This window comes from Lutra lutra, chromosome 8 (assembly GCF_902655055.1).
Source record: "Lutra lutra chromosome 8, mLutLut1.2, whole genome shotgun sequence".
In the NCBI taxonomy this organism is placed as follows: domain Eukaryota; kingdom Metazoa; phylum Chordata; class Mammalia; order Carnivora; family Mustelidae; genus Lutra; species Lutra lutra.
The window spans coordinates 69,586,898-69,607,131 of record NC_062285.1 but is presented as its reverse complement, the minus strand read 5'-3'; the positions used below and the strand labels follow the sequence as shown (position 1 = coordinate 69,607,131).

The following is a 20,234-nucleotide window of genomic DNA, read 5'->3' as shown; positions in this document are numbered from 1 at the left end:
TTTAGCTCTCTCTTATACTTAACATCTATCTATCAATTATTTCTAAATCCTGTACCCTCTTCTGTTGTTTATTATATCAGATCTACATTATTTTTTACAGCAAGTGCTAAATAATATTGAGGACACTGCTTAACTAATACTTGACTCATTGATGTGCACATGACTGATTTAAGAGGGATAAAAAACTAGCGATAACCAGAGTTAAGATACCTAGCCAAGATACCATTTGAGAAGTAGTTCGAGGAGCTGAGGAGGTTGAACCTAGCAAGGATAGGAATCTGGCTTCTAATATCTGAAGGACTGTCATGGAAGAATTAGTAAGAATCAGCAGAATTACAGGGAAAGATAGACTTCAGCTTAATATAGTGGAACATTTAAAAAATCTAGAGCTGTCCAAAATGGTGAAGTAATGAGCCTCCACAGACACTAAGTATAGAAACAAAGGTTAGATGTTGAAGGAAAAGGTTTCTGCCTCAAGTAAGATGAGGCTAGACTTCTCAGTGTTGAACACTTAATTTTTATAATTCTCTATCATTCTGTGATTCTTTAATAATTTTATTTAAGATATCATTATGTATATTAATAAAATAGAATTTTATTATGTAAACTATATATTATGTAAAAACATAATTATAACCTGAGGTGTTCCAAATTCATCCTCTTACATTGAATTAGCTTATTTTCTATTAGTGGGACTGAAATACTAAACAACTTTTTTTTTTGTATGTGGCACTTTCCATATATCCTTTTTATGTTGTTGTTTCAAGTATTTATTTATATTTTAGTTAGCTAATATGCAGAGCAATATTGGTTTCAGAAGAATTTAGTTACTCAGCACTTACATATAATCCCTAGTGCTCATCACAAGTGTCCACCTTCATGCCCATCACCCATTTAGCACATCTGCCCACACACCTCCCCTCCAGCAACCCTGTTTGTTCTCTATAGTTTAGAGTCTTTTATGCTTTGCCTCCATCTCTTTTTTCCCTTCCTTTCCCTATGTTTATCTGTTTTGTTTCTTAAATTCCACTTATGAGTGAAATCATATGGTATTTGTCTTTCTCTGAGTGACTTATTTCTCTTAACATAATACACTGTAGCTCTGTCCACGTCATTGCAAATGGCAACATTTTATTCTTTTTTATGGCTGGGTAACATTCGTGTGTGTGTGTGTGTGTGTGTGTGTGTGTGTGTTTATGTTTTGTGTGGGTGTACCACATCTTTTTACCCATTCATCAGTTGATCATTTGGGCTCTTTCCATAATTTGGCTATTGTTGATAATGCTGCTATAAATACCCCTTTGAATCAATATTTTTGTATTCTTTGGATAAATAGTAGTGTAATTGTTGGGTCATAGGAGAGTTCTATTTTTAACTTTTTGAGGAACTTCCATACTGTTTTCCAGAGTGGCTGCACCAGCTTGCATTCCACCAACACTGTAAGAGGGTTCTCCTTTCTCCACATCTTCACCAACATCTGTTGTTCACTTTAGCCATTCTGATAGGTGTGAGGTGATATCTCACCATAGTTTTGATTCATAGGTCTCTGATGATGAGTGATGTTGAGCATCTTTTCATGTGTCTGTTAGCCATCTGTATGTCTTCTTTGGAAAAATGACTATTCATATCTTTTGCCCATTTCTGAACTGGATTATTATTTTTTTTTTTTGATGTTGCATTTGATAAATTCTTTATAGATTTTGGATACTAACCCTTTATCAGATATGTCATTTGCAAATATTTCCCCCCACTCTGAAGGTTGCCTTTTAATTTTGTTGATTTTTTTTCCTTTGCTGTGCAGAATCTTTATCTTGATGAAGTCCCAGTAGTTCATTTTTGCCTTTGTTTCCCTTGCCTCCAGAGATGTATCTAGCAAGAATTTGCTATGGCTCATGTCAAAGAGGTTGCTGCCTGTGTTTTAATCTAAGATTTTGATGGTTTCTTGTTTCACATTTAGGTCTTTCATCCATTTTGAATTTATTTTTGTGTGTGGTGTAAGAAGTGGTCTAGTTTCATTCTTTCGCGTGTTGCTGTCCCATTTTCCCAGCAACATTTGTTGAAGAGACCATCTTTTTTCAATCAGATATTTTTTTCTGCTTTGTCAAAGATTAGTTGACCATATAGTTGTGGGTCCATTTCTGGGTTTCTTTCTGTTCCACTCATCTATGTGTCTGTTTTTGTGTCAGTACTGCCTTGATCACTACAACTTTGTAATATAGCTTGAAGATTGAAATTGTGATGTCTCCAGCTTTGCTTTTCTTTTTCAAGATTGCTTTGGCTGTTTGGAGTCTTTTGTGGTTCCGTATGAATTTTAGGACTGTTCTAGCTCTGTGGAAAATGCTGGTGGTATTTTGTTAGGGATTGCATTAAATATGTGGATCGCTTTGGGTGTATAGACATTTTAACAATATTTATTAAATATGGGCATGGAATATTTTCCCATTTCTTTGTGTCTTCCTCAATTTCTTCCATAAGTGTTCTGTAGTTTTCAGAGTATAGATCCATTACCTTTTGGTTAGGTTTATTCCTGGGATCTTATGATTTTTGGTACAATTTTAAATGGGATTGAGTCCTTGATTTTTCTTTCTGCTGCTTCATTATTGGTATGCAGAAATGCAACAGATTTTTGTACACTGATTTTGTATCCTGTGACTTTACTGAATTCATAAAACAGGTCTAACAATTTTTTGGTGGAGGCTTTTGGGTTTTCTACATAAAGTATCATGTCATCTGCAAATAGTGGAAGTTTAACTTCTTTTCTGCTGATCTGGATGCCTTTTCTTTTTGTTGTCTGATTGCTGAGGCTGGGACACTAAACAACTACTTAAATACCATAGAAATGATACCGCTAATCCCATTCTAATTCTTGATACTTTTTAGCACTAATATGATAATGGAATACCATTTATTTCTTTAAGCCTATGTATCTATCTTTGATATACAGGATTAGGGGCTTAAATTAGGGACAGGCAACCATTAGAGAGTATTTAGGAAAAGTAAGAAGAATTTTAAAAGGAATACAAGTTCACACCAACCACAGTAAAAATCTCACTCCCTTCACTTGCCAGGTGCATGACTCTGGGCAGGGCCTCTCAGGGCTTCAGTGTGAAAAATGGTTGTAATGGTGTTACCTGCACCACAATGTGTGGTGCAAATTATGTGAAATGATGCATGCCCAACATTCAGCCCTTTGCCTGGCACGTAGTAAATACTCAACAAATATTAGCCATTAATGACAATAAAAATGTTGATGTAAATTTAAAAAAAATAATAAAGGAATACAAGTAGCACATGTTCTGAATTATGAAAGGGGTCTTATATAACTTAGTTCTATATTCAGTGTACTTAAGAGATTAGGATATTTTGTTAAATAATTTAATATTTCTGCCCAAATCACATTCACTTATATAATGATTTTTTTAAAAAGATTTTATTTATTTATTTGACAGAAAAAGAGTGAGAGTGAGCAAGCACAAGCAGAGGGAGCAGCAGGATGGGGAGAAGCGGGCTCCCCGCTGAGCAGGGACCCTGACACGGGACTCCATCCCAGGACCCCGGGTTCATGACAAGAGTCCAAGGCAGACACTTAACCAACGGAGCCACCCAGGTGCCCCTATAATGATTTTTAAAGAAAACTTTTATAAACAAAGCCCCCCAAAGGTAAATTCCTTATATTTTATAGATTGATTCCACTCACACTCACTTATACTTTTCAATATCATAAAATTTTAACCTTCTATCCTCTTCCTAAAAATCAGTAATTTCTTTCTTATGTCTCTGAATATAATTGTACAGCTGTAAAACCCCCTCCAGCAGAAATCAAAGAGTAGTAATGTTTTTGTTCCAGTAAGCTAGTGTCCTAATTATAGGGTAAATAGAGTATATTCTAAGTCATAGTTTAGCTAGTCTGTTAAGAGAAGCTTTAATTATTACAATGCTAAACTAGTGCCATGACAAAACAGACTCTTTCTTCTTGCTTCCCCCGTCCCACACCCCACCAGCCCCTTTTCTTTTTCTTTTCTGGAATGACATGATAAGTGGCTAGTCTCACACAAATATACAACCAAAGTATAGGCCACTTAACTAATACGATCTCATTCGTACCCTTCAAACCTAGAACGGCATCACCCAGGCACTTCCCCAGGTAGGGAAGGAAAAACTTTCCCTGCCTTACCTGGAATATCTGACAGTAGCTAGAGTCAAAATTACTTGATGCCATAGGAATAACATGCATTAACATGGTGATTTTCAAATGCTTATTACTAACAGATCCCTTCCTTCACACAGAATCAGAAGCCAGAAGCTGAATATGTAAAGACAGAGCTGGTCTGGTTGTTGTGTAGGTAGAGTCCTGGGATCTCACTGGAAACCAAGCCAGCTTTTCTCTACTAACCAGAAGTATCTGCTTAAAGATCACAACGCTGAGATGAGTGGGAAAAACGCTGACCTGGAATCAGACAGTTTGCTTCCAGCTTCCCTATTAAGTGAGAGCAACTTTGGGCAAGTCACTTAACTTGTTGGAGTTTTACTCTCCTCTATAAAACAGTCCTTTCACAGTGTGAAGACTGAATGAGATATTAGATAAGATGACTTTGAAAACTATAACTTCTCATAGTCTGTAACAGTTATTATCACTAGAATTCAGGACACAAGGACCTGAAGTATGAATGCCATAATGAATTCTCTGATTCTGACAATCGCAAGCCTAGGGTTGCTGTTTGGGGCTGCACAGGTGGCAGAAAGTCATTCCTGGGTGAGCACATCCCGGGTCACAGCCCTGGGTAACACTGGCCCTCCAATTCATTCACTTCTTAGAACCTAGCAGTTCTCTTTTCCTTAAATGGGAAACCTTTATCCTATTACTCTTAGCTGCAGTGTCTTTTTTAAAAAAAGATTTTATTTATTTATTTTTTATCTATTATTATTTATTATCTATTTATTTATTTGACAGAGAGAGGGCATAAGTAGGCAGGAAGGCAAGCAGAGGGAGAGGGAGAAGCAGGCTCCTGGCTGAGCAGAGAGCCCTGACAAGGACCCTGGGATCAAGACTGGAGCCGAAGGCAGATGCTTAACAACTGAGCCACCCAGACACCCCTTAATTGCAGCATCTTTACCATTTGTTAAGTTTACCTTAGATATTGCTTGAGAATTCAGAGAGGAAAAGCAAAAATATATTGAGCAGCATTTTACTGATTTATTCAATATGTTTAGAAGAAATTAATCTCTCCTTGTTTTTGTTACTACTGAACTTTTTATCAAAAATGATCAGCATATATTAAACGTTACAGCCGTATTTCACAGTTAAGAAGGCTTGAGTAGTAAGACTAAATCAAGTTTGTGGTAAACTAAGTTTTCATCTTTGTTTCCTGTTTTCTTATATTCGATTTGAAACAAGAACAGGAGTGACTCATTCAACACACAAAAATCTCAGCAAACCCCCCCCCCCACACAAACAAACAAATATATGTATTGCCAAGCCTAACCAAGGCAAGGTACTGCATATATGAAGGCAGACTAAGCTGTATAATGTCCCAATGAATTTTTAAAAATAAAAACTGGACATCAGCAAAATCCTCCGTATCCTTAAGCTCTTCTTTGAATATGTTTCTCACCTGATTGTTCAGTAGAAACATAGCTTTTCTCTAAGGACATGGTTTCCTCTTTGCCTCTCTCATGTGGTGGCTGATACGTTCCCCACAGTCCTTGTTCCGCTGGCTGGAGGTGGGGCAGTCGTGCATTCGTCTTCTTTCCCATTGTCACTTTGACCCCATTCTCCCTTCATCCACCTCTACCAGCCCTGAAGCTCAAGTCAGCTAGTCACATCCCCATTACTACTTATTGTTAGCCATCTATTGATTAATAAATCACTCCCTTTAAAATCTTCATTATTTTCATTTCCTGGTTCACTAACACTTTCTTTGACAATATTTTTGTTCTGATTTCTAGCAATGCACATGTTTCTTTCTACCTTGTGGCATCTAGGTTCTTTGAACTCCCCTCCTGCTATGATGCCCTTTACTTACTGAAATTACTACTATGTACATAGATTTTGTCATAATTAGCTACAAACTGTCCACAACCCCAATGTCATGCATATCTCTCTCTGATTGATGCCTCTTATCTTTCTAGTTCAGACCCCCTTAAGCCCCTCAGACAACCTTTCCAAATTACCAGAACCTCCAATCTCTGACTATACCTCAATTTCATAATCCCTACTTCCCTGATATCATTTCCCTCTCATTATCCAGTTTTAATTCCATGGCTAGTCATTAGAGTCCCTCTCAGGGACACATCTCCAATTCCCCGTTGCTCTCTACCTTCTTAGTTGCAGGACAAAAAAATAACTGCAGCTCCGGTTGAATTCAAGCTTCCATCATCTCTACACCGGCACATGTGCGAGTGAATGCAAATGGAGAAAAACATAAAACAACTCTCTCTGCTCCACTTTAAATTCATGACCACATTTCTCACGTAAGCCCTAATGTAACACAACAATCTCTTCTCCCACTCAATCTCCTAGATTTGCAAGAAGACTATTTCACGTTCTCACCTTTCTACAAACTTTCATCACCCTTCTTCCTCATGCTAAGTCTCAGTTAATAATCCAGTTTTCCATTTCGCTCAGAAAAATTGAAGCAAAGAGCAGAAACCTTCCACAGACACCATCTTATCAACCCTCTTAGCAGTATCTGTAACCCATATATTTTGCCTTAAAGACAATTCCTCCTCTTATATACTAACTCCCATTTTCTCTCATGTCACCTTCAAGAATATTCCCTCTGATTCTTGCATTATTAATCCTCCCTCTCCGTGGGGTCACTTCTATCTGCATAAAAGACACTGTTGTTTCTCCTATCTTAAAGAAAACCTCATAGCACTTCCTCTCTCTGTACTACTATGTTTCTCTGACACATTTGTAGCAAAACTCCTTGAAAGAGTTGAGGACAGTCTGTTCACTGCTTAATTTGTTTCCTTCTATTCTATTTAAACATATTCTAATTAGCTTTTCACATGCTCAACCCACCAAAACCAGTCTTGAAAATTTGAACAATGTCTTCTCCACATTGCTAAACTCACAGGGCAATTCACAGTCTTCATCCCAGTCAGATTTACTAGATTCACTTAATAGTTCATCTCTCCTGGTTGTTGACATACGCTCTTCAGTTGGCCTCCGGGTTACACCTTCCTGGCTTTTCTACTACTCTATTAGTGTCTTTTCTCAGTCTACTATGCTGTTCCTGATGTCTGCAAACAGTGTATTGAAACTAGTTGTTTTCAAATCGTTCTTCCATTCCTCAGCCCTTTTGCTAGATGGTGCTCTTTGTAATGGTAGAGACTATGTATTATTCATCTTTTCATGAATTTCATACTAACATATACTGGGATTCAGGAAATGTTTTCTGGAATTTATATTAAAATAATTTACCCTAGGGGCACCTGGGTGGTGCCGTCTATTAAACATCAGACTTTAGGATTTGGTTCAGGTCGTGCTCTTAGGGTCCTGAGATCAAGCCCCTCATCAGGGCTCAGCACTGAGCATGAAACCTGCTTGAGATTCTCTCTCCCTCTCCCTTTGCCCTTCCCACTCATGCTCTCTCTCTTTCTAAAATAAATGAATAAATCTTTTTAAAAAAACATTTACTGGGCGCCTGGGTGGCTCAGTCTGTTAAGCATCTGCCTTTGGCTCAGGCCATGATCTCAGGGCCCTGGGACCCAGCCCCCATGTCAGGCTCCTGCCTTAGCCAGGAGCCTGTTTCTCCCTCTCCTTCTGCCCCTCCCCTGTGCTTGTGCTCTCTCTCTCTCTTTCAAGCTCTCTTTCAAATAAATAAAATCTTTAAAAAAATCATTTACCCAAATACTCCTGTGACAAATGAAATCAAACATCCCAAGAATGATTTATATTATAAAGGAGGGCCCAATCAATTTATAGTTAGTGTTTGTAAAGAGGAAATGATATTTATCAGTGCCAGAAAACTCCCACGTTTGATTTTTATTTTATAAGGATTTTTCTCTGACCTTGGTACAAACAGTCATCCCATTTCAGAAAAGAAATTGGTGAATTTATTGAATACATGTTTTATGAAAAGGCTTATTTAACCAGCTCAAGCACCTGCACAGCATGTTTCATAAAATTTTAATTCAAAGAGCTAGATCTGAGGTCCTCACAGTTTTGGGTAAGTGTTGCTTCTTGATATCCTAGCTAAGTTCTATCTTTGAAACTCTCCCTTTGTGTCATATCTTGCTTTCCATTCCTTACAGTGTCCTGGAATGGATAATTGCAATTTTTTCTATCTTTTCAGAGGAATTTAATTAAAAAAAAAAACTCTTAAACTATACAATCCAGTATTATGTATTTTTACATAATTCTTTCATTTCTCTTATGTGATAATTTAAAAAATTATTTTCCAAGCAACCATAGCTTATTGTAAATCCATGAGCACATATAAGTCAATGATTTCTTCCCATGAATGCTTTCTTGCTTTTGTTCATGTTCAGTTGGCTCTGCCATTAGGTTTCCTAATTACTTTTCAGTAGACACTTAGACTCCTCTCTAGCAGTGGCTAACCTACATAACTCCTCATCCTCAACAATTTATTTTGCCACTTATTATTCACCTCTTCTGGGCATCACTAATAGAATGCATGGAAAATTGGTCCTCATATTCATCCTAGGAGTATACCATCATTAACCTCTTTCTAAAATGAGCAGTTTATCTCACAACCTGACACTGTTATTAAAGGAGCAAAGTGAAGTGGAGAGATGACCAATCAATCAAAAGTGTCACTTGATGCTTATTAAGTGCCTACACAGTGATAGAAATTAGGAATGCATGAAAGTAGGCTACACAGCCTTGTTCTCTAGGAAGGTAGCATTGAGTTTGGCAAGTAGTACAGCTTAATATTAGGACAATCAATAATTGCTAGATTGTAGCAACTCTCCTTTAAGTAATAAAGAATAATAGCTTATAACTGGCCAGAAAAAGTAGACTTTCAGATACATTTTCCTTAAACATCTTATAGTAGATAAAAAACAGGTCACCATTCCAGACATGGGAAGCAATACAAGCAAAAACACAGAGGCAGAGAGGTGAGGTCTACAGGAGGACAGTCAAAGACCAAGCATTCCTTTCGTGGGCAGTCATAAAATATCCATTTGGATAGATAGATGAGGTTATCAAATTCATTTTTTTTTTTTAAACTAAAAAATGTAGCCCGAGTTCCTTCAGTATTTTATCTAGGTGTCAAGAACAATACCAAAGTGAACTTGGCAGATTTTCTGCCTAAGAAAGCAACACAGAGCTGTATGTGTGGGGGAATATGGAATTAAAATGCTTGCATGGTAGCTTGGTATCATCCAATTTTAATAGTTCGAATGGCAGGCTTTGAAGAGGTTTAGGCTATGCTTGTAATGATTTGAAGAGTCACAGTGCTTTTTATAAGGGGTCTTAGATTTTTTTTTTTTTACAACTGCCCTCAGGCTTTTGTCTTTCGGTTGTTGTTTGCTTTTTTCTAATTTTTATCATGCTTTAACTATTACATAAGTTTCTAAATACATGTCATTTTCTTTAGTCTGTCCTTTAAGCTATTGCCAAATTAATTTTTCTAAAACACAGCTCTTTATACAAGGGACTCTTCTGTGCCAAATATTTTTTGACAGGACAGAACTTGAACATCTTGGCCATGATTTCAAGGCCTCTTATACTTTGATTCTAGCTGACTTTCTCTTCTTCCTTTATTCCTCCACTAAACTCCATTTTCTGATCAAGGTATTTTACCTGCTGTTTTCACGGTAATGTTTCCTATTCTGTGTCTTTTCACATAAAATGTTTCCATATGGGATGCACACCTTTTCCCAGTAGCCATTCATGTGAATTCCTGGATTCCTTAATGGCCCTTCTCTCAGCCTCATGCTGGAAATAATCTTTCTGTTCTCAGAATTCCACATTCTCTACCACAGTTTGCACTTGTAATTCCTCATATTGAAGTTGGTCTTTCATGTCTTATCTTTGCATTATGTTGTAAATTTTTTTCCAGCTCCCTTGGATTTACAGAGTGGACGGAGTATGCATAATATTTGGTGATACTCATCACTAAATATCTACTGAATAAGACTACAGGATGAATGAACAGTCGATCAAGATATAGGCTAGAAGAATGTTAGTAATAAAGAAATACACGGATGCCTTCTGGCTGGCTGTTTGGTCTCTGGCAGGCTGACGGGACCAAATGTACAGGCATTTGAAAAGGAAGATGAGAACCTGGAAAATGTGCCCGTTTCCAGCAATGCTGTTAAGTTCTGGACCAATCAAAATGTTATGAAATTATAGAGACAAATAAAGCTCGAAAGGCTAAGAAGTTTGTCCTCTACTGTCTGAGCCAAGTCAAAGGGAGTCCCAAGAGCAGACTGGAGCTGGCATAGCCTAATAAGGTGATGAAATCAAGCATTAAATTAATTGTGTGTGTGTGTGTGTGTGTGTGTGTGTGTGTGTGCATGTGTGTGGTCTGATTTTGCTACATTTTAGTGAAAAGTTAGGATTTGATCAGAATAAACTGATCTATGATAATGTATCTTTGATCTCTGTGTCCACGTGGGCTGCCTAATGCACTCAGCAATTTCCTCCTCCTTTCATATAAGGTCATTTTGGGGGTGATGAAGTAATTAATACAGCTGAGGGGTTTTGAGAACTACACACAATCAAGTTTTCTGCAAGGAATTCATCTCAATGCCAAAGAGATTAAAATCATGACTCTGATTATTCACAATAACCACTTACAATTTTAGATTTCTGAGAATAATGAGCAGGAAGATACCCTTATTTTTCAATCTCCAAACCGTCTGTCCTCAGCAGACTTTGTGACCAACATCTTTGAGTTCAGAAAACTATATCCCCTTGGCTTTCACACTTAAAATGTGAAATTATCAATCTGGATAAATTTGAATTCTAACTTTTGCCAGCCGCATGACTTCAGGCAAATTTTTAAATCTCTCTGGGTTTGAGTTAAATCACAAGTAATGGGAATGATTAATAATACTTACCTCATGCAGGTTGGCCAAGGATTAGCAGGAAGGCTGCCTGGCATAGTGGCTAAATTGCAAGTGCTCAAAATAATTCTTTCCTTCTTCCGTTCTTACCCACTCATATAAACAAGAAAATTCAAAGAGGCAGATGAAATGATATCAAAGTTCTAGTAAAACTTTGAATTTGTCTTCTACTTTTTCTCTTAGAAAATATGAGATATGTATAATTCAATCTTTATGTTTTTTTTAGGATCAAGAGAGAAAGTGTCCTTGTGTAGGGTCCACTTATCAGTTAAAAGAGCTGAATAATTCTAAATGCTAAGCTCACTGATGTCCATAGCTGCTGCTAATATTTAAAAAAAAATGTTTTGTAAGGTAATTGAACATTTTTACCCTAAATTTTTTGAGTGTCTTTAAAGCTTTATCTTCACACACAAAATATTTTTTTACATTAGCGTAATTTGAAATACACTGTAGTAAATTATTTTTATTCAAGAGATCTTCTGCTGATTTTTCCAAGCAGAGTTAAAATGTATCTCCACAAAGAGGCCTCCATTTTCTCTCATTTTCTGTATGCTCTTCAATATACTCACGATATTCACCAAAAGCCTGGAGGAGCGTCTTGCACTCTGCCCAGGGTAAGAGTTTGGTCTGTGTGAATTCAAATAACATTTTCCTGTGGTTTCATGTTGACAATGTAGTTGCTAAACAACTGTAAACTAAACATTAGTGTCTGTTACTCAATTTTGATTGTGAAGTTCTCAATGATTTCATGGCAGATTTTGCAAATGGCTGTTTTCTTGGTATTTATTGGTCGACTTAAACTAAATTGAAAGACTGCAAGTAGCATCTATTGAGCCATGATATTTTAAAGGAAAGAGTTCATAAATAATAATCTGTAGTTATATGATTTTACTGAGACTTCAGAATCTACTAAACTTTCTTGGTACTGCTCCCTGTTTGGCTCCTTTGTCCTGAGTTTCTTTGATCCTTCCTCTGTCCTTTTCCTCCTTATTCAGTTATCTGTTTCCTGTGTCCTTCTCATTTCTCCTGTTTGTCTTTTCTTTTCTCCATTCCCACCTCAGTTTTTTTTCTCTTATGAAATCACAAACACACACACACACACACACACACACACACGCCCAGTTTTATGTATTTGATCTTTCCTTACCGGGATGAAGATGTAGGCTCAGTAGTTTGTCTTTGCACACGTGCATGTTTAATTAAATGTTCTTTTAAAGCAGTTTGGACTTCTGCTGGGATATCAGGGGAAGTGTGGCTGATTTTTATAGCAGGTTCAATAACTTTTAGAGCTGGCTTTTCGTTTTCTTTAACTTCTTTTTTCTCTTCAGTCTCAAAAACTTCAGTAGGAGCACTTGAAATGCTCTGTGGAAGGGTACTGATGTTGGAAGTCACCGGTTTGCTCTTCCAGCAAGGCCAGCACAGCTTCCAGAAGACAAAAAGTGAAACAACCAACAAGGCCAGGCCACAGAAGCTGACAACCACAGCTAACAAGCTGACTGAAATATCTGGAAGAAATTACAATGTAAAGAAATGTTAATTCATTGATAGTGTAGATAAAAGAGCAACAATGGTGAGATAATTTACCTATGATTATTATTAATAGCTTTCTGACTGAGAATTTCAAAATTTACTTTTAATTTATCTTTGTAGGGAGGAAAGATTAATAACTGTGCCTGAAAATTCTCAAAGGAGATATATGAAAACTTCAAACTGTACACAGAAAAAGCATATCACTTCCAGGAACACTACAAGGGGTTCAAGAGTTTGCAAACTGAAGGTGGCAGCTTGTAATCTGTCTTGAAGTTACAAAGCTTAAGAAACTTGGAGAGGGGCACCTGGGTGTCTCAGTGGGATAAGCCTCTGCCTTCAGCTCAGGTCAATGTCTCGGGGTCCTGGGATCGAGCCCCGCAACAGGCTCTCTACTCAGCAGGAAGCCTGCTTCCCCCTCTCTTTCTCTGCCTGCCTCTCTGCCTACTTGTGCTCTCTCACTCTCTATCAAATAAACAAATAAAATCTTAAAAAAAAAGAAAGAAACTTGGAGAATGCATACAGCAGGAAAGGCTTCTGTTTGCTTCATCTTTTATCTAAAGATGCAAACTTCTCACTCTTGAAGCAGGGAATAATGTTAAATATTTGCATAAACCACTTTCTATAGTCTAAATGAGGATAACATGTTACTAACAGAGAATGGGTATAGTAATAGCATATCTTTAAATTCCCCAGGTCCTTTCTGATAACCATGCATGTTCCTTCTTTTTAAAGTTCCAAATTAATGATGTGTTACCTAAGTATCTCTAAAATAAACTTACTTTAAAATATTCACAAACTTAATACATGATAATTATGTAAAATAATTTAAAGACATATGGTAAAAAAAAAAAAGTTAGTAAGATTGAGTCAATAAATGAATGGGAGCGAAGGAACAAATCTGTGCAGAATTTCAAACAATTTATGTAGATACTCTGCTCTCAAGGAGGTGGAGCACAGCTCTCGACTCCTTAAGTGTGGACTACACATAGTGACTTCCTTCCGAAAAGGAGAGCATGGAAAAAGTAAGGGGAAAAAAAAAGGGTAACTCTAGAAACCTCACCTGGGTGATCGAGGTGAACATTGACAATAATGAATCATGTTGATAGTATGCACCCCTGATAAGTGATGAAAATGGCACTCTAACTCTGTTGTCTTCTTCCCCATATCCATAACCCGAGTCTAAACATTAGAAATATATAAGACAAATTCTGGTAGAAGGGCATTCTATAAAGTATCTGACGAGTACTCTTCAAAACTGCCAAGCCTCGCAGATAAAAAGATAGCCTGAGAAATTATCACAGCCAAAAGGAGGCATGACAACTAAATAAAAGATAGTATCCTAGACAGACTCCTTGAATAGAAAAAGGATATTAGGTAAACTAAGGAAATGTGAATAAAGTATGGACTTCAGTTAACAATGTATCAATACTGGTTCATTAATTATAACAAATGTCCCATATTAATGTTAAATGTTAATAATAGGAGAAACTGGGTGTCGGGTACATGGGACCTTTGTACTATTTCCCCCAATTTTTATGTAAATCTAAAACTGCTCTAAACCGTAAAGTCTGTTTTTAAAAAAAGTTAATGATTTTCCGCTACCCACTTCCATTTTCAACCTCCTAAGATAACCAATGTTAGCAACTTGGTATACCTCCTAAGATAACCAATGTTAGCAACTTGGTATACTAGCACTCTTCAGAATCAAGTAGAGTTCCTGTAAAGGGAGATTTTTCTAGATGTAAATAACCTTGTAATTTTCTTTTACAACTTTGCTTAGCCTCATTTTTGTAAAATATGAATCCAATCTTTTATTTGTTCAAAATAAAAAGTTAGGAATATATTAGAGGCTGAACTCTTATCTGTTCCTTTATCCCTTCCACTTTCTTATGTTGAAGTCCTAATATCCTAGGGCCTCAGAATGTGACTGCATTTGGAAATAGAACCTTTAGATTAGTAACTGAGGCAAAATGAGGTCCTGTGAATAGGCCCTATTCCAGTGACTGGTGTCCTTATAAGAAGAGGAGACGAGGACAAAGATACTCAGGGAGAAAGACGACGTGAAGACACAGAGAAGGTGGCTGCGTACAGGCCAAAGGGAACAGCCCTCAGATAAAAAAATCAACCCTCCTGACACCTTGATCTCAGACTTCTGGTTTCCACAACCATGGAGAAATAAGTTTCTGTTGTTTAAGCCACCAGTCTAGGTACCTTGTTATGAAAGACTTAGCAAACTAATAAAGAACAAATCTAATTTCCTTTAACTACTACTGCAAATTCAGGATTTCCCACTCCTCTCTAGAAGCAACCTTTGATCCCATTTGGTGTGTATCTGTCCAGCCCAAGCACTAAGGTGTTTCTTTAAAAAAAAAAAACTCACAAAAACATAGAATTGTTTAATATACTTTTTAAAAAACATAAATAGCTTGCTATATATTTCTCCAATTTTTTTAAAAATGCAATGATCCTTGAGATTTAACATCATCTCACATTATTCCATACTACTTCCTCACGACAGCTACTTAGATTATGTCCAGTGTTTTGCTGTTACAACAGTTACCTACAATGAGCATCCTTGCACCTTACTTCTTGTGTGTAATTGTGAATATCTTTCTAAGGTCAGTATCTAAAAATAGAATTGCAAAGTCATAGGTTATGCACGTATTTAATGTTACTAGATATTTCCAAAAGAACCCCAGAGTAACTATAACAAAAACATTTTATGAGTTTACCAGTTCCTACAGTCTCAAAAAATGCTGATGTACTTTAATTTTCACTAATACGATCGGGAAATGATACCTGGCTTTAATTTACATTTTCCTGATTAGTAAGATAAAATGGCTGTGCTTAAACTCTTAATTTGTAGCTAATGGAAACCTATTCAGAAATTGAAATAATTCCAAGTTTTTAATTCTACTTAATTATGAGATTAAAAATTAATTTGACACGCTATTATACATAGATATTGATATTTTACCTCATTTTTCCAGTTGCTTACTAAAGCAACCATTGAATATCTTTCCCATTTATATTCCATTGATGAGGAATGTGTGATCATAGTTTACATTTTGTAGTTTACCTTATTTTTACTTTTTAATTGTTCATTAGTCCCAGGACTTGAGGAAAAAAAGAAAAAATATATAAAATGTGCTTCCTGATGATTAACTATGGCTTTAAATGAAGGAGTAAATACTATAATTATGGTTTCATAATCTTTATGTATATTTGGCTCCATTTATATTATATTTTTATGGCTATTTTAACTGCTCATTTCTACCCAGTTGGAGCCAAAAGCCAAGAAACAAGGAAACTGCAGGACAATGTGGGTAGGGCAAGGATGCAAGTAGTTTTCAGTTCACAACTGAAAATGCCTCCCTTCTTACTTATGGTTATTAGAGAACTTATGCTCTACCCACAAAAATTTGATGGCATTCATTTATGCCACGGTTCCCAAGTGATGGGCTTTGGCATTCACAAGGTTGTTCTCATCCTAGGAAAAAGTGCTGTGGAAATCTCTGACCTTAATTCCATTTTCCCTACTGATGACAATTTTCTTTCTAAAATCAGTGTCTGGGGGCGCCTGGGTGGCTCAGAGGGTTGAGCCTTTGCCTTCAGTTCAGGTCATGGTCTCAGGGTCCTGGAATCAAGCCCCACATCGGGCTCTCTGCTCAACAGGGAGCCTGCTTCCCCCTCTCTCTCTCTGCCTGCCTCTCTCTCAGCCTGCTTGTAATCTCTCTCTCTGTGTCAAATAAATAAATAAAATCTTTAAAAAATAAAAAAATAAAATCAGTATCTGGGTCTACCTTTTAGGGGACCATAAACTATTTCATCCACACTAGTTACTTGTGAAAGTGAAAAGCTGTGCTACCAGTCATGCCAGGATAGCAGGAAGAACCCAATCCTGTCCTGGCATTTGAGACATATGGTTGCCTTACCTGTCTTGGCCTAACATCCTTCCAGGTCACTTTTTAACCATCTGGGACAAATCCAAACTTTGTAAGGCATCCCATAGCATTTCTGGGATTTGACCACTTGGTATTGATCAGCTTTATTCTTTTGCTGCCTTCCCACCTAACCCCCTTCCCCTGACCACATATTATTGTCTTGTGATTTTGTTTAGGCTGTTTCATGTAGCTCCATGTAACTGCATTTTCTTCTGCTCTTTGGCTGCCTGGCAAATTTGTATTCAACAATCAGATCCAATAGTTCCTCTTTCTTGACCCTCTCTGCCTCTTCCATTCCTAAGAGCTTTGAACACTGTAACTCTGCTATTATAAGAACTTGATTGTCTTTTAATCCTTTATCCCATCTCTGGGACATGATGTTTTTCAAAAATTATTATTTTCTTTTGGACATTAGAAAGGCAACATGGTACACATTATCTGGGATAACATACAGTAATCAAACACATCAATATATCTGTAATGAAATGTATGAATTAGTCACGCTGAGTGGGATCACTGAAGATTATAAGTGGCTTAATGCCAATTCAGGTAAGGTGTTGATGCCAAAGTGCTAAAATTTACAGCATAATTTTTTGGTTTTCAGCATTTTGAGGTTTCATAATTGTGGATAAGACATTATGAATCTGTACTTATTATGTTTTTCCAGATGTTCCCGTCCTACATATACTCTCATTCCTTGATCTTCAGAGCAGAAACCGAATGTACTCACTGTTTTAGTGTCTGGTATTTATTTCATGGTCAAAAGTGTTTATGGAGTTACTGCATACATATTTTGGGAGTTATCTGACAAGGAACTCAAATATCTGTGGATTTCAAGGTGGCTGGATGAAAAAAATTGAGTGATTTGGAGGGAATATGCAAAAATCCTTGTACTAGGAAGATAGTACAATATAGCCTATAATAGAGCTTACAATATAGTTTATAGATCTGGGTTCAAATGTCAACTCCACCACTGTGACTTTGGGCAGGTTGGTTAGTTAGGTTTTAAGAGGCTCAGAAAAAAAAGAGGTATTTATATTTATTTCATAGGGTGTTGTCAGGTTTAAGTAAATGTATATAAAATAGTTAGCATTGTAATTTGCATAGTAAGTACAGTGATGGGTTGCTATCGCCTATTTACTTTTCTTTAAACAAGAGTACTGAGGGAAAAAGAGGCATAGTTATAGATGGGGTGCAGATTGAATGGTGATTCACAAATTAGTAAGAAGAGGAGAGACTCATCTAATGATATCTGGTACTGAAAGGAGTGAATTTGTTTAAAATGAACACCATTATTTCTAAGTAAATGCTAATGTTTCAGGAAGCTAACAAATAATATCCCATTTTTCTACCCATATGTGCTCAGAACAACTGAGAGGCAGACACAGTGTTTAAACAGGTAGCAAATAAATACTAGCAGCTATCAGCTTAGGTGTAGCAGAAAGTGAACTCACTAATATACTACCTTGAATTTAATTACACTTGTCCATATAGTCACAAGCCTGGCTGGACCACCACAGGTATTCCCCATGAGGATTGGACCTTGTAAAATTTACTACATGAAGGAGTAGAGAATATTTGTTTCCTGAGGATATGAAGCTTACACCTCAAAGAAGGGAGAGACAGGGAGAAATGGCATTTCTCAGAGATGGGGGTTGGCCAAGATTCCAGGATTATTCCTATCTTATAGCTCCTTTCATCCAAAAACAGAGCAAAGGGGAAAAGGTATTTGTTCTCAACAGCAAAGAGTGAGAAAAGTTGGGATAATTCCAATTTTATCCTGAAAAAATAAAACTAAAGTTATAAAAGTAAGCTTATTGTATTTTATATGTATATATTTTATATATTTTTACATTACATTACATTACATTTTTACATTGCTATTATAATTGTAAGTAATTAAATTATAAGTATTAAAAACCCAAACCAGGGGTGCCTGGGTGGCTCAGTGAGTTAAAGCCTCTGCCTTCGGCTTGGGTCATGATCCCAGGGTCCTGGGATCAAGCCCCGCATCGGGCTCTCTGCTCGGCAGGGAGCCTGCTTCCTCCTCTCTCTCTCTGCCTGCCTCTCTGTCTTCTTGTAATCTCTGTCTGTCAAATAAATAAATAAATAAATCCTTAAAAAACAAAACAAAACAAAACAAAAAACCCAAACCAACTGTTTAATCCTTGGGTCTTTATGATTTTTTTTTTCAACAAAATGTGTTTAGCAAAATAAAAAAATATCTGAATTTAAAAATATTAATGGAGGATCTGGAAGAATTTATAAAGTCATCAACATATTTTAAATGATTTTTTTATGATTACAAGTCAATAATTAACCACGGCATGAAAAACGTTATGAGTCTAGACTTAGTTCAAAGAAAATCAGTAACTTCAGTCTTGACCTTCAGTCAGGATACTGAAAAGGTCAGATACACATTTCAGAAGTAACACTCTGGCTAGGGAGAAGATCAGAGTGGAAATGAGACTAGAAGAGGCAAAACTAGCTAACAGATTATGATAGTAGTCATCCACAACGGGATTATAGTGGTTCTGAATGAGGTTTGCTGGAATGGGGAAAAGAGCAGATTCAGGAAATCATTGGAAGTTTAAAACTCTAGTTAAGGAGTGTGAAGACTGAAGGACAAGAATGTGAGTTAGCAGGAGACAAATAGGATGACAAAGTCAGGAAGACCATGACTTTCAGCTTTGGTCATACTGAGTTTGAAGTACTTGTGATCAGGCAAGTAGAAATTTTGAGGAAGCTATTGGTCATGGATGACTGCAACTAAAGATAAAGTTAAGGGACTTTTTAAAATAGTGGAATCTGGATCCACGAAAGAAGACAGAAATTCTAGAGAAAACTGAGTACATCAATATTTAAAGAAAAAGAACTTAAAGGAACAAAGAATCTATGTGTATAGGAGATTAAAAAATAATAGAGAAGTATGGGGGGAAAATCAGGTCAATGTGTTTTCACAGAGTTTGGAGAAAAATATTTTAAGAAGTGATCAACCATATAAAAAAGTTAAAGTAAGTTCAATTAGAATAAGTAACTACTAACATTAACAAGTAGGTCTTTGATGAATTCAATGAAGTTAGTGAAGCAGAGGCTGTATAACCAGTTTAATATGGTTAAATAAATGATAGGAATGATGAAGTGGATTCTGGAAGAGTAGATAATTCCTTCAGGAAACCGGATGAAGGAAAGGAGGAGAGAGAAAGGAATAACTAGAATAGCATATGGAGTTGATGAAGATGTTTTATCAGGATGTGTAGTATTCAAGCATGTTTTAAAAATTAGAAGAAGGAATCAGACAAGAGTACACAGAAAGTTAAGCAGAATGCATAATTAATGGTGAAGTCCCAAAACAGGAGACAATGGATGGATGGGGTCTGAAGTGAGGGTGAAAGGACTGCCTCATTTTTTCCTTTGCAAGAAAAAGTAGATGGTTCTGGAATCACGTAAGTTTATAGGTCTTTGGGCAGAAAGTCAAGTGAATTCCTTATAAGTAGTATCTTCTCTCCAAAGTAGAAGTTAGGGTCAACTGCCAGTTATTTAGTGATATTTGGGGGAATCGTTTGGAATATTTGAACACACTGGGAAAGTTTTAAAATAAGAATTGTAGAGAACAGGAGAAACTCGAATAGAGAAACATAGGATTTCTGTTCAGAATTGAGGGTTCTTTTGAACCAATATACTTCAAAGGAAAAAAATGACTGAGATGATGAAATG

At 36.6% G+C, this 20,234-nt stretch overlaps 1 protein-coding gene across 1 annotated transcript in view; it reads right to left on the bottom strand.

Moving 5' to 3' along the window:
- The window catches only part of SYT10 (synaptotagmin 10), a 68,864-nt gene that overhangs the window by 36,592 nt on the left and 12,038 nt on the right, over positions 1-20,234 (bottom strand). The window contains exon 2 of the mRNA XM_047743116.1: positions 12,191-12,548. Coding sequence (XP_047599072.1) covers positions 12,191-12,548 — 358 coding nt within the window. The remainder of the gene's footprint in view (positions 1-12,190; positions 12,549-20,234) is intronic.